Source organism: Scyliorhinus canicula, chromosome 2 (assembly GCF_902713615.1).
Source record: "Scyliorhinus canicula chromosome 2, sScyCan1.1, whole genome shotgun sequence".
In the NCBI taxonomy this organism is placed as follows: Eukaryota; Metazoa; Chordata; class Chondrichthyes; order Carcharhiniformes; family Scyliorhinidae; genus Scyliorhinus; species Scyliorhinus canicula.
The window spans coordinates 34,537,433-34,552,841 of NC_052147.1; the positions used below are offsets into that span (position 1 = coordinate 34,537,433).

At 44.8% G+C, this 15,409-nt stretch overlaps 1 protein-coding gene across 3 annotated transcripts in view; it reads left to right on the forward strand.

The window, feature by feature from the left end:
* Positions 1-785: 785 nt before the first annotated feature.
* Positions 786-15,409, forward strand: part of dhrs7 (dehydrogenase/reductase (SDR family) member 7) — a 156,381-nt gene continuing 141,757 nt past the window's right edge. For all 3 annotated transcript variants that reach the window (XM_038775810.1, XM_038775827.1, XM_038775818.1), the window contains exons 1-2: positions 786-1,526; positions 6,697-6,824. In XM_038775810.1, coding sequence (XP_038631738.1) covers positions 1,525-1,526; positions 6,697-6,824 — 130 coding nt within the window. In that variant the 5' untranslated portion in view covers positions 786-1,524. The remainder of the gene's footprint in view (positions 1,527-6,696; positions 6,825-15,409) is intronic.

The window sequence follows — 15,409 nt, forward strand, 5'->3', positions numbered from 1 at the left end:
GCCTGCGTCTGCAACGCCTTGATGGCAGCACCCTGGGTCGTCTGAATCTCCGAGAGCCTTTTGTTCGTTTCCTGCAGAGAGCTCAGTACCTCAGCCTTGAAATCTGCAAAACAGCGCAGGAGAGCAGCTTGTTGCTCCAGGGCCCACTGCTTCCACTCCTCTGGAGCTCCGCCGGCCGCCATCTTGGATTCTTTCCCCTGTTTTTTCTGGGGAGCTGCTGTTGTTTTTTCCCCCTTTCCACTCCGAGTTCGAGTCATGAAATGCGGAGAAAATCGATCAGCATACCTTCTCCCACCGGGAGACGTCGAAAAAATTCCGTTTTGGGCTCTAAGAAAAGCCAAAAAGTCCGTTTGAAACGGGAGCTCCCAAATGTGCGGCTTCCTACGTCATCGCCGCCACTGGAAGTCGCCCAGATCATTAATAAGGCCTACAAACAAGCAAAGGGGGGGGGGGGGGGCAGCACCGATCCCTGTGGAACACCACTGGACACGGGCTTCCGCTCACCGAGACAACCTTCCACCGCCGCCCTGCGGCCCCCTGCCGCGAGGCCAGTTTTGAATGCAATTTGGCCATGGGCTCTTTAACCCTCCCTCCCCTCCTCCCCCCCCTTGACCAGCCTCCCATGCGACAGGTGCAGGCGTGGAAGAGCTGGGTACTGACTCAGCACAGGCAGAACTGGCCTCTTGACCATCCTGCAAGGTCAGGGCAGGAGACATTGCCGGGGGTGGGAACTGGACTTGGCATGACGTCATGGGAGCCCTCGCCACGCGCCGGAGTTCCCGGATGTGGTGGCGCCGGCACGAGCCGAGCGATCTGGGTCAATCCCCCCCGGTGATTGTTTACCTGGTAAACAAGACCACCTGCGCCTGCCGGCCCGCTCCCAGGAGACGAGGAACACGACGTCTAACTCACCCGACCGTTTATATTTACTGGGTGTGAACACCATCCAGATGTTTTAAACGCGCTCACCTGCCAAACCTGGATGGATTATATTTTTTTATCTGGAAGCGCGGCAGTCATTGCCCTGACAAAGTGTCCGGCCGTTTAATTAGCTTTAACCCTCTCTGCACACCCCCCCCCCCCCCAAAAGGGGGTTTCGACTTCAGTCGACCACTTTGGGCAACTTGGAATTGTTTTTTTTAAAAGCCACCAATACCAAAAGCACCCGACAGGTAGAGAAAGCCCTTGAGCGTTTCGGATCCTCTGTTTCAAAACTGAAAGAAAAATATACAGGAACGGCATTTTTTTGTTTAAAAAAAAAAGATAGCTCCGTGAAAATTGGAGTAAGAGTTTGTCCTGTTCGTTGTGCGTTGGCCTTATGGGCGACCCGTGTCTGCTCACTGGACCCCAACCGTAGGAATGTCCTCCTCCCTCAACTGACTTCCTCAAACCTATCTACCTATTTCTTGTTTTTGGCCAGTTTTCCTCATGTCTCACTCTCTCTTGCCTTGGTGTCAGATTTTGCCCGGAAAAAAACTTCTGTGAGGTCCCCCCCGTGGTTAAATTAAAGGCGCTGTAACATCAATGTAAGTTCTCTCTTTGTTTCCTATTTCTAACCTCACGGTTATTTTGCTTTTTTTAAATTTGAATTTCTGTATGCACATTCCAATGGTGAAAAACATACATATTCAACATAAGGTCTTACCACGGTTGAATAAATGCACACACTGCTTGTAAACTGTTGGATAAAGTAGGTCAAAATGTAAGTCTTCGCTTCAACAGTTTGATTGGGTTGATCAAAATTATTAGAAACCATCAACTGGTCAGATATACATTTGGCTGCCGGAGAAACAATTACAGAGGGCAATACTCGAATGGGTCTGGTGTTTGTGCTGTCACTTGCTTCTCCCGGATGGATTTCGCTGCCGTTGTCTCACCTCCGCTTCAACCGTTTCTCCTGTCTTCCGCCAGTATTCCCTTTTATTCTGTTCCTGTGGATCCAAAGTTTGTTATCTTTTCCCTGTCTTCCACCCCCACCCCCGGTTCTCCTCTATTGTTCCCTGTCTTCTCCCCCCCCCCCCCCTTGTGGTTTGCCTTTCCTTCCTCTTAGGTTTAGTTGTCCCTACCCCACCCCCCTTTCCCGGTCTATCTCTCCCTGCCTCCCCCCCCCCCTGGTCTATCTCTCCCTCTCATGCTTTGGCTACTTTCCCCTGATTCTTCGCTACCTGGCTATTCTACTTGTTTGTTGGCCACAAACAGATCCCGGTTCAATTGGGTGAATGGCTCCCACGTTCTGTGGAAGCCGTCGTCTGATCCTCGGATGGCAAATTTGATTTTCTACATTTGGAGAGATTCCGAGAGGTCGGCAACCAGTCTGCAGCTTTGGGTGGTGCTCGTGTCGTCCCAGTTGGGCGCGTACACGCTAATTAGTACTACCGGTACACCATCCAGGGCCCCGCTGACCATGACGTACCGTCCCCCTGGGTCCGTAACCGTCTTTGTCGCCCTAAACATCGTCCTTTTGCTGATCAGTATAGCCACGCCCCCTGGCCCTCGTCCTGTAACAGGAATAGTAGGTCTGTCCCACCCAGCCCTTTCTTACGCACAGTCAGTCCTGCTCTCTCAGGTGTGTGGAGGAAGACTATGTTGGCCTTCATATTTCTTAGGTGGGTGAGGACTCTGGATCTTTTCACTGGGCTGTTGAGTCCCTTTACGTTCCTGGTGACTATCCTAGTTGGGGGGCTTCTGTCCCCTTGCTCCTGTGGAATTAACCATACTTACCTGGTGGACGAATCCCTACCCTCCGGGCTTTCCCTATGTTAGGGGGCCGTCCAGGATGGCCGCTGTCACTGCTCTCTCCATGCAGTTGGGCTCCTGCGCTCCGGGGGTTTCCCTTTGTCCAGGGGCACCCGACATGGCCGCCCACTGTGCATCTGACATGCAATTAGCCTCCTACACTCTAGGGGGTCTCCCTTCGCCCAGAGACCATACTGGGTGGATGCCTGCAGCGATTCCTTGTTCTGAACCCTTGGTTGTGGCACTTTGTAGTCCTATTGCTATTCCTTTTTTGTTTGTCCCAGCTCCTCTCGCTTGCTCTCCCTTCTCCGCTACTCTCGTTCCCTCGTGCTGGGACGGTCCCCCGGGTAGTGGTTTGCTTTTTGTTCAGGATGCGCTCGCCATGGTGGGGTGGGGGCAGGGGGTGGCCTGGCATTGCCCCCACCCCCCCTCCGTCGGCGTGTTGTTGTCCCTTGCCAGGGACCCCTTATTTCTACCCGAGCTGTTGGTTTTCCAGCCCGTGTTCCTCGATAAACTTGTTTGCTTCGGCTGGGGATGTGAAGAAATATTCTCTTTCCTGGTATGCGACCCAGAGTTTCGCTGGGTGCAGCATACCAAAGCGCACTTCGTTCTTGTGAAGAGCTGCTTTCGCTCTATTGAATTCGGCCTGTCTCCTGGTGAGGTCTGCCCCAATGTCCTCGTAAACTCTAATGAAGTGTCCTTCCCATTTGCAGGTTCTGTTTTGCCTGGCCCAGTGCAGGATTGTTTCCCTGTCTTGGTACTGGTGCAGTTTAGCAAATATTTGAATATCTGGCACAAACTGGACCATATGCTTCTAGTAATTTTACATCATAATTTCACAGAATTGTTACGGCGCCCAAGGATGCCATTTGGCCCGTCGTGTCTGCACCGGATCTCCAAATTAATATCATGACTTAGTGCCATCCACCAGCCTTTTCCCCGTACTCCTGTACATTGTTTCTATTCAAGTAATTGTCTAATACCCTCTTGAATGCCTCAAATTAACCCACTACCACCACACTTCAAGGCAGTGCATTCAAGACCCGAACTACTCGTTGTGCGAAAACGTTTTTTCTCACACACGTTTGGTTTTGCAAATGACCTTACATCTGTGCCCTCTCGTTCTTGATCCTTTTACGAGTGGGATCAATCTCCCTATCTACTGTGTCCAGCCCCCTCATGATTTTGAACATCTCTATCGAATCTCCTCCGAGCTGCCTTCTCTCCAAGGAGAACAGACCTCTCCAATCTACCCTCATAACTTAAGTTACTCATCCATGGAACCATTCTTGTAAACCTCTTCTGCTCTCCAATGCATTCACATCCTCCCTATAGTGTGGTGCCCAGAACTGTACACAATAGTTGAGGTCTATGAAATGAAAATGGCTTATTGTCATGAGTAGGCTTCAAATGAAGTTACTGTGAAAAGCCCCTAGTCGCCACATTCCGCCGCCTGTTCAGGGAGGCTGTTACGGGAATTGAACCGTGCTGCTGGCTTGCTTTGGTTTGCTTTAAAAGCCAGCGATTTAGCCCAGTGAGCTAAACAGCCCCTAAACAGTCTATCTAGTGTCTTGTATAAATTCAGCATAACCTCCTTCCTCATGCACTCTATGCCCCTATTAATAAAGCCCAGGAAATTGTATGATTTCTTACCTGCTCTCACCACGTGTCCTGAGTTAGGAAAACAGGTAGTTTTAAGTGATCTATATTTGAATTGTTAAATATTACAAGTAAGTATAGTTTTAAATGGGTTTAATTCAGTGTCATGTGCAAAGCAGGGTAAACCTATAGTTAGATTCATGTTGGACAAAGGTGTTTGCATCTGGGGGTTTTTGGTTTTGATTCAAACTGTGCCTCTATTGTGCTTAGAGAGGGTTATAGCTTTAAAATTAAACAAAGGGCAGCACGGTGGTGTAGTGGTTAGAACTGCTACCTCACGGCGCCAAAGTCCCAGGTTCAATCCTGGCTCTGGGTCACTGTGTGTGGAGTTTGCACATTCTCCCTGTGTTTGCGTGGGTTTTCCCCCCCACAATCCAAAGATGTGCAGGGTAGGTGGATTGGCCACGCTAAATTGCCCCTTAATTGGTAAAAATAAATTGGGTACTCTAAATTTATTTAAAAAAAGAAAATTGAACAAGGTAGGAGAAGTGAAAATGGTTATTTCATAAGGACACTGAAGTCCACGCCGAGTAAAATAAAGAAACAAAGTTTTTATTTACTGCACAATATATACATAACCCTGTAGATCCCTACCGGGTTCCTTTTTTGGTTGGTGCTTTACTGGCCGACCCTTTATAGAGATTCCCCCATCCCTAGTGGGGGAGCTCACACTCGGCAAGGGTAAAAAGGAACATAATCATTCCCACCCCATAGGCCCTATGTGGGATATTACATTCTTCTTCACTCCCTCCCAAGCCCAAAGACCCCCCCCCCCGCCCCCCCCCCCCCCCCCCCCCCCCCCCGACGACTGATGAGGAGCAGGTGGAGGATGTCCGATTCTTTTCGGCCCCGGCAAATCGTAATTGAGCTAATGTGCCATATTGGTTGGTGTATACCTTTCCGGTGAATGTGGTATGCGCAGGAATGCCATGGTGGGAGATCAGTGGGAGGCAGTTGATCGACGTCTGAGACATCAGAGGTCTGCGTCTCTGCTGGAAGACATAACGTCAGGCATGTCGACGTCGGGAGAAACCAGAGGTGTCACTGCAGGCTGGTTCACTAATGGGGCCAGAGGATCCAGGGCAGGTCTCTTTCAAGAAACCTCACAAGGGAGTGACCTGCGTGAGCGAATGTGATCCCAATGCCATTGCATCAGTTGCCCCTTGACCTAAACTTGGTAAGAGACTGGTCCAGCTTGGCGGACAACAATTCCAGAGAGCCAGCGAGCACATTGTTGAAGTTACAAACGGACGCCGCATCAGGTGCGAAGTGTCGTAGAGGTCGACGTCGAACTGGGCAATGCCCTTGCAAACCTAGGTCACGCGATGTCTGGAATAATCAAACTCAGTCATGTATGAAGCCTACGGCCCATTAACATCTCAGCGGGGGCCACCCCAGTTACTGCATGCAGTGTGGTCCTGTATGAGAACAAAAATCTTGCCATTCTAGTGTCCATCAAGCCAAAATCTGTTTCTTCAGCCCCCATTTAACCATTTGAATGGTCCTCTCTGCCAAGCCATTTGATGCCAGATTGTATGGAGCAGTGTGGATATAGCGAATCCCTTTGTTTCTCACAAAAGCGGCAAACTCTTCACTCGTGGAATTGGCCCCGTTATCTGTCACAAACACCTCAGCGATTCTGTTGATGGAAAAATAAATGTGCAATTGGTTGCTGTCACCCGGGAGGTGATCGTCGCCATTCCGTGGACCTCTTGAGTGGGCCTCCACATGGGCAAGGAACATTGATCCCAGGAATGAACCATCAAAATTGGTGTGCATGCGAGCCCAGGGGTGTCCTGGCCACGCCGAAGGGTGGAGGGGGCGCTGCTGCAGGGAGCTCCTGGTGATCTTGACAGATCGAGCACTGTTAGGCCAACGCCCTGACATCTGCCTCCTTGACATCGGCCACCAGAAGTAGCTTTTTGCCTAATCTTCATTTTGGACACTCCGGGGTGCCTGTTGTGACTAGCATCCACTGGGTCACTGTCCATGTGAAATTTGCACATTCTCCCCATGTCTGCGTGGGTCTTACCCCCACAATCCAAAGATGTGCACAATCAAAAAACTTTCCAACAAGTTAGTTAAATATAATTTTCCCTTTAGAACCCCATGCTTGTTCTTCCTAATCAACCCACATTTTTCCATGTGAATAGTAATTCTATTTTTGAATTTACTGAGCCAAGTTTAGATATTAATGTGTTTTATGGACCACATGAATGGAGAGATTTGAATTAATTTGCAATATTGTTTTCTGATTAGTTCAATTCACACTGTTTTCTTTACTTTGTGTGTTAATATTAGGACAATGGATCTCTTGTCAGTGTTGTGTTACTGTCTGGTGACTTATGTGATTGTGCAGTTTGTTCGCTTCTTGAGGGCTGATGCAGATTTTACTTTGTTGTGGGCTGAATACTTTGGAAACAAGCCAGGTACATAGACTCCAATTTATTTCTATTTTCAATAAGTTCAGATATTTTAATGTTTTGTTAAAACACCTTGGGCAAGTGCATGGTCAATTACAGGCCCACTCATCCCGGAGTCACAACACAAGTGAATTAGCTAATAATTCTTCGAAAAATTCCCGAAGTCTTTGGCTTTTGGCTGTCCAGTAATTACAGTTGCCAAGTATGTAAGTTTAAACGCGATTACTGTTTATTTATCCCAAGAATTATCATGAAATATGCAGTAAATAAAACTGGATAACAAGCTAATACCTACTACCGACCAACTGTCTTACCCTCTACCCACACATGCAAGACAAACAAACACAGAGAGGGGAAGGAGTGAAAGATAATGAGGATGAAAGTCAAAAGAGCTTTTTCTTTGGATGGTGGTTCTTTAGCACACTTTTTCCACAGTACGCTTGCTGATTAAAATCTCTGGTTTACAGCTGTTCATGGTATTTGCAGAGTCATTCATTCAGGGCCCCGCAGGTTAGGGAAAAAATGCAATACTCAACAGGCAGCAGGCTTTCTGGAGAGACACTATTTCTCATCAAACTGGGCCTTCAGTTTAAGGTTTGCATTCAGGCCTCTACCTCTCAGTAGAGCGAGTTGGTCGGTGCTGCCTTTGTCTTCCAGGAGAGAGAGTGAGATGATTCTGTACTCTGCCTGTACATAGATTCATCCAGAAACACGGGTTTCTGGAGAAAACCGCGAGGAGAGGATATCAGGTCCTTTCCTGGGCTGCCAATATCAAAACTGAAACCAAATTCAACCCTTGAAGCTCTGAAGAGCATTCCAGTGGGATCAGTTCCAATCACCACCTTACTGGGTTGAGCACAGCCTTTTAAGATAATTCCTTGACCACCAGCCAAATCAATCAAACTGAGTCCCAGCCAATCTCTGTCCTTTGTCGGTCAGTCTGTAACTCCAGTATGTACCAACACAGAATAACCCAGTGATTTCTCCTGCTTCTGAAATCCTCTGCTTGAATTAAAGTCACAGGCCACTCGCCTAAAAGGCACATGTCCATTAATCATCCATGGATCAAAAATGTAATGGCAAAAAAAAAGAAATGAGAAATAAGGGAATAAACAGGAACAAACAGGAAGGACCCTTACAGTTGTAAAAATGTAACAATTCTGCCAGTAAAAAAACATTTCAAATTTGAATGATCTGCATTTGTATTGACAAATTTCGATTTTCTCTTTTTATCTGCATTAGAAAATTTTTGCAATCCTGCTGCATTTAAATGAATGAAATGGTTCAGTTGGTAATTTATTTATGACATGAAAGTCAAAGTTTGATGCCTATTCCATGTTGGATGGCATTAGGGATACCACAATGAACCTCTGTGATTCTGGATTAAGGAGTGGAACTACCAGGCAACTTTCCCATCGCCATTTTGGAAGTAAATCTCCACTGACTGTTTCTCGCCATACTAGTCACAATGTAGACAGAAACATCAATTTCATCTGGCAGTTCAACATTAACTTCAAATTTAATTTTTCATGTCATTCAGAATCTTAACTTCTGTCTCATAATTCTGCTCAGCTGAGATTGACTCCCTGCCCCCAATCAAATAGCCTGCCAACAATTACTTTCAGCTCATGACCTTTGGATAAGTTTATTGGATTAAGTTACCTTTGGAACCATGTGTGAGTAGGTTAGGATCATCATCTTTGAGCGGAGAGAAAATAGGAATGAGATAGAGAACAAAATTAATTATAAAATTCAATAAAACCGTGGAAGAACATTTGGATCGTTAGATATTTTTGAATACACAAGCACCTTGTCTAAAATGGTACAGATTCAAAAAGTCCCAAGCTTTCTTTAAAAAAAGTTGAAATGCAATTATTTTGAATTCATTGACACCTAGCTGCCTCAAAACAGCTTTATATATCTAGAGTACGAGATATCATAGAGAAATTTTCTCCTGTTTCCACTTATAAAATAAGTAATTTTTGTTCATCTCAAGTCTAAACTGTTTTGAGAGAAGGCCCACTTTGATCCCAAAGTAGCCGACTTGTGAACTGAGAAAATACCCAGGTGAAGCCCTATTGTTCTCAAATTGACTTTAAAATGAAGTAATGTATAGAAAATATATATATACATATACCCAACAGTATAAATATGATTGCACTCCATATGTTTTTTGTGTAGAGTGACTTAGCAAGATTTTAAAGTTTCATGACTTGGCAGTTTTGTGAGTTTTGTTTGGAGTTGTAGATTTTTTAAATGTGGAACAAAGAAATGGCTGACCAGCTAAATGCATACTTTGGTTCTGTCTTCACAAAGGGGGACACAAATAACATACCAGAAATGTTGGGAACACAGGATTTAGAGAGAGGAAGGAACTGAAGGAGATCAGTATGAGTAGAGAAGTGCTATTGGAGAAATTGATAGGATTGAAGGCTGATAAATCCCCAAGGTCTGATAATCTACATCCCACAGTATTTAAGAAAGTGGCTCTAGAAAGAGTGGATGCATTGGTGGTCGTCTTCCAAGATTCTATAGACTCTGGAACAGTTCTTACAGATTGGAGGGTAGCTAATGTACCCCCACTATTTAAAAAGGGAGGTAGAGAGAAAACGGGGAATTATAGACCAGTAAGCCTGACGTCAGCAGTAGGGAAATTTCTAGAATCCATTATCAAGGATTTTATAGCAGAGCACTTGAAAAACAGTGGCAGATGGGACAGAGCATGGATTTATGAAAAGGAAATCATGCTTGACAAATCTACTGGAATTCTTCGAGGATGTAACTCGTGCAATTGATACAGGGGAGCCAGTGGATGTGGTTTATTTGAACTTTAAGAAGTCTTTTGACAAAGACCCACATAAGAGATTAGTGTGTAAAATTAGAGTGTGCGGGAATAGGGGTAGTATATTGAGAGGGATAGAAAACTGGTTGGCAGACAGGAAACAAAGAGTAGGAATAAACGGGTCTTTTTTCAAATGGTAGCAGTGACTGTGGGGTACCACAGATTGGTACCTCCCATACATCGCTGACACCATCCCCTTCTCCATTCCCCTTGCCGTCAATACCTCTTCCAGCAACGTGGCGGCCGGTGTCTCCGGAAAGCTCTGAACCTCCTTCCTGGTAAAGTCCCGTAGCTGTAGGTACCTAAATCCTTCCCTCCTCCCAGTCCATATTTCTCCTCCAATTCCTCAAACCTCTCAGGAACAAGTCTTTTAAGGCCTTGACTCCCCTCTCCTCCCATCTCTGAAACCTCCCAACCTCCCATCTAACTTCACTGGCTCAAACCTATGGTTTCCCCTATTTGGCATCTTTCTTGACCCCGGCCATAACTTAAAGTGCTACCTCAACTCCCTCCAAATCTTTAGTGTTGCCGCCACCACCAGACTCCCAGAATATTTACCCTGAGCCATTGGGAGAGCTGCTGTTGCCAAAGCCCTCAGCCCCGACCCCCTGCACAGACTCTTTCCATTCTAACCCACTGGGACTCTTCCCCCCCCCCCCCCCCCCCCCCCCACCCAACTCATCTTTTCGGCATTCGCCGTCCAATGATAGTGCCATAAATCTGGGAGGCCCAAGCCCTTTGCCTGCGTCCTCTGCAAAAACTACATTCCTAACTCTGGCTACCCCCCCCCCCCCCCCCCCCCCCCCAAATAAACGAGATGGTCAACTTATCCACCGCCTTGAAAAATGCCTTTGACAAAAAGATCGTCTGGCACTGAAATACAAACCAAAAACGCGGCAGCTCATTCATTTAGATCACCTGCACCCAAAGGGAAACTATCCCACCTCGCCAAATCTGCATTCACCCTCCCCACCAAGCTACTAAGATCAAACCCACAGAGCCCCCACCCCTCCCCTCCCCAGTCCCACACCACCTGCACTCCAGATATTTAAAGTGGGTTACCGCCCTGCAGAATGACAGCTCCCTCACCCCGGCCGGGAAACCAAAAGTATTCACGTTGTTCCAGGTTTAATTCATACCCGAAAAGGACCCAAACCTCTGGAGAAACTCCAATATACCCCCCCCCCCCCCCCCCCCAATCGATGCACTCGGCTCTGACTCATATAATAATAAATCATCCGCATACAGAGACCCAGGTGTTCTACCCCTCCCGCACTATTCCCCTCCACACCCCCAAGCTCCTCAGCGCGATGGCCAAAGGCTCAATCGCTGGCACAAATAACAGAGGGGACATAGGACACCCTACCTGGTTCCCCAGTGCAGAGCAAAGTACCCCAAACTCGTATTATTTGTGCGGACACTCGCCCTCGATTCCTTATATAATAACAGTACCCACTCCAAAAGCCTTGGCCCGATCCCAAACCTCTCGAGCACCACAATCAAATATCTCCACTCTACCCGATCAAATGCCTTGTCTGCGTCCAGCGCAACCACCACCTCCATCTCCTTTCCCTCAGCCGGCGTCATAACTACATTTAGCACCCTCCTAATACCCCCAAGCTATTTATAATATTGTCATGTGAGAGTACCTTTAAGAAATGGGTATTTAAAAATGGGTGTGTATATAAGTATCTGTAGCGAGTGGGTGTTTATTACTGCAGTGATGTCAGAGAGTGGGTGGAGCTGGGCTGTCTCAGCTTTTTACTTTCATTTTAGGTTGTTTGCTGCAGGGTGTGTTTTAGTTTTGTTTTCAGTGTTGGAGCTGAAGCCAGACAGAGCAGATGTACTGTTGATCTCTCTGCCATGAAAAGACTATCTCTTGATCATTTGGTGAATTCAAAATTATAAATGTTCTCAGTAGTGAATGTAAATCTAATGTGTTTCTGACAAAAGGTGTTTTAAGTCTTATGGATGTTAAAAAGAAAGCATAAAGGATTACTTTGTGTTGTATTCTTTGGGGGTTGTATTTGAATTAATGGTTGCTAAGATGTTCACTATGTTTTCAAAAGGTTAACTTGAGTTCATAGAATAAACATTGTTTTGCTTTTAAAAATTACTTTTCCATTTCTGCTGTACCACACCTGTAGAGTGTGCTCCCCATACCACAATCTATTAAAAGCTGGCCCATAACAATATATATTAATAATTTAGATGAGGGAACAAAATGTAATATCGTAACATTTGTAGATGACAAAACTGGGTGGGAGGGTGAGCTGTGAAGAGGATGCAGAGATCCTGCTGTCTGATTTGGATAAGTTAAGTGAGTAGGCAAATGAATGGCAGATGCAGTATGATTTGAATAAATGTGAGGTTATCCACTTTGGTAGCAAAAACAGGAAGGCAGATTAATATCTGAATGGTCATAAATTAGGAGAGGGGAATGTGCAATGAGAACTGGGTGTCCTTGTACACCAGTTGATGAAGGTGCAGCAGGCAATAAAGAAGGCAAATGATACGTTATCCTTTACAACAGGAGGATTTGAGTATAGGAGCAGCAATGTCATGCTGCAATTATACAGGGCCTTGGTGAGGCCACACCTGGATTATTGTGTGCAGTTTTAATCTCCTTATCTGAGGAAGGTTGTTCTTGCTATAGAAGGAGTGCAGAGATGCTTTACCTGACTGATTCTTGGGATTGCAGGATTGACATATGAGGAGAGATTGAGTTGATTAGGATTGTATTCTCTGGAGTTCAGAAGAATGAGGGTACGAACTCGGTGAAACCAATAAAATTCCAGCAGGACTAAACAGGATAGATGCAAGAAGGATGTTCCCAATGATGTGGGCGTCCAGAATCAGGGTCACAATTTGAGGATATGAGTAGATCATTTAGGATGGAGATGAGGAGAAATTTCTTCACCCACAGAGTGATCGGCCTGTGGAATTCGCTACCACAGAAAGCAGTTGAGGCTAAAACAATCTTATGTTTTCAAGAAGCAATTAGTTTTGCATTTGGGGTGAAGGGGATCATAAGATATGGGAGAAAGGCGCTTTCATTTTGAGTTGGATGATCATACATAATCATGAATGGCGGAGCAGGCTCGAAGAGCTGAAGAGCCTCCTCCTGGACCTATTTTCTACATTTGTATGTTAATAGGATTTCAAATTATATTGAAAGGTCTCCTGTAAAAAAAAAAAAGTGCAATTCTCTTGCTCCTGGAAAAGGATTATTTTTTTTTTCAAAAAGGTATTCTCAGGGTGTAGATGTTGCTGGAAAAGGCATCAATGTCCATCACTACTGGCCCATATAATTGAGTGGCTTTCTAGGCCATCTTAGATGTTCTGACAGCTAGTTGGTGAAGGAGACCAGTAGTGAATCCTTACTTAGTTTTAGATTTATTTACAAAATGAAGCATTACAAATGTATAGCGTCTAATTCTACAATCCAATATCAATGTCAATACATGCCTTTTTGTACTTTTATTATTATAGTCATAATTAAGTCTACAGAATACAGGCAGACACAATTGTTTTATAACCAAGGCAGGTTAGCAGCTTTCCTGAAATGTATACAGGGCACTGTGTATACATCCCCACCCCCATCACCGCTTGATCAAGTTCTCTCTCCCAGATTGATATGAGCTCAGTACAAGCCATGATAATATGCTGTGCAGATCTGCAGGTTAGGTGGAATGCTAAATTGCCCCTTAATTGGGGAAAAAAAATAATTGAGTACTCTAAATTTATAAAAACAAGTTTGCTAACACACTTCCTGAAACATTTATCAGTTATTCTCTGCAAGAGCCCCTGGGCGTTTGCCACGGTGATTTGCGATTCCACCTGCTGCGTGATCATCTCAGAGTCCACCTTATCTCTGACCCGCCCCCAAGACAAAAACAGCATCTCTTTAAACGTACTCAAGTAATTATTCAATGAATGCCCTCATCTGTACACAATTACTATAATTCATATATTTGAACACTAAATGGCAGTTAATAGTTCCTTTGGATGATACAATACTTACAAAGGGACCAGACTGGCATGTTTCCTTCCCTAAGGACATGAGGGAACAGTTTTCTTCTGAAAATTCAAAGCTTTATGGCTATGTTTATTGACAGCAGCCTTTTTGTTTTACATTTTCAGATTTATTAAACTGAATTCAATTTCTTTCTCTCTGCGTTATTTGTTCAACACTCTTGAATATTAATACAGGAAAAAAACACCAGTATGCTTTATGTTGTTCCACTTGTTTTTGGAGGTCTCCCTTCTGAATCCTGGAGCCTTCTTTCTGTAATGTTTCCATGAAAATACCTCTTTCAAGGGAAAAATTGTGCAATAATCAGCAATATTTAGGATTATACTGAAGGACATTTCCAGTACATCCAGGCTACTGAAATGCTGCTTCAGCATTCCAATAGTGTGCTTGTCAGTTATATACTTCATTATATCTGTGTTCAACTAGCATCTTGGGAGGCTGCAGAGGTATCATTAACCACAGCTGTGGAGGTTACATTTCAATGCCCAGGGTTGTTTCACATGACCATATATTGGCAGGACTCTCGACTGCTTTAAATCAAAGCATTGTGATGCCTTCTGGGTAGGAAGGCTTTTATTTGCATTATGATGCTGATGGTTATAGCTGGGATGAATAGAGATTGAAATCCTTTGTTCCTTCATGTAGATATTGATGTTGTCTGATGCAGCATATAGAACCACCTAAGTGCAATCAATACCCGTAGCAATTTCTGTAAAATTTTGGATCCCACTCACACCATAGGAAAATGGTGCTCAAGTGAATATGATTTAACTCCCACATTAATGCAGTACAGATATTCCATAATATCTATCTGCAGTAGCAATTTAAAAGAATGCTAATGCATGTTATTTGAGTGTCATTTTAACAGCCAAGAGCAGTGTGGCTATGATGAGGTTTAGCTGCTGCTCCAGTTATAGCATTTGGTAATAACTCTGTTTCCTTGGTGAATTGTAGCCCCCATATTCAATATTCTTTGGACTAGTGGGTACATAGGCAACTCTGGGATATAGGCAGATAGGTGCCAATCTCTGAAATGCAGATTGACCTACACTGAATTCTCTGGTTCTTCAAAAAGGAACCAAATAAGGGGTCATTATTGGGTCTTGTTCCTGCTGCACCATTTCACGAACAGCAAGCAGAGTTCCAAAAATTGGAATAGGACTCATGCCAGGAGTGGACCCTGGCAAAACTGCCACTGAATTGATTGTTCCGTTGAGAATTTCCCTGTATGGCATTATGTCAGCAGAATTGGAAAATGGCAGCATATACAAGATAATAAGGAAAACGGAAAAACACTTCAGCGATGTCCTGATGATGTTTATAGTCTCAATCCTCATGTTTAAACAGAGGTCTATTTGAATCTCAGTGTCTAATAATCCCGAATACCTAGCTTAACTTATCAAATAAAGGAAATAGTGCAACATGGTTGTTTGGCATGAGAAGTTGGTTGTTTGGCATCGTGACATTACTGTACACTGATTTGCATGTTCACAAATTGGCAGCCTTTTCCTGCCATCTACGGAATTGCAACAGAGAAAAGGTAAACCGAGTACAGGCACAGTAGATGCTTACTCGATTTTCCAATCAAGAACACACCCCTCTTGCATCCAAAAAAATAGGCGTGGTCAATCAAACATCGAGGCACCACCTGCAACATCATTAAAGCATAGAGCTTGGCCAAAAATGAATTTGTGAAAGGTCTTTTGATATTGT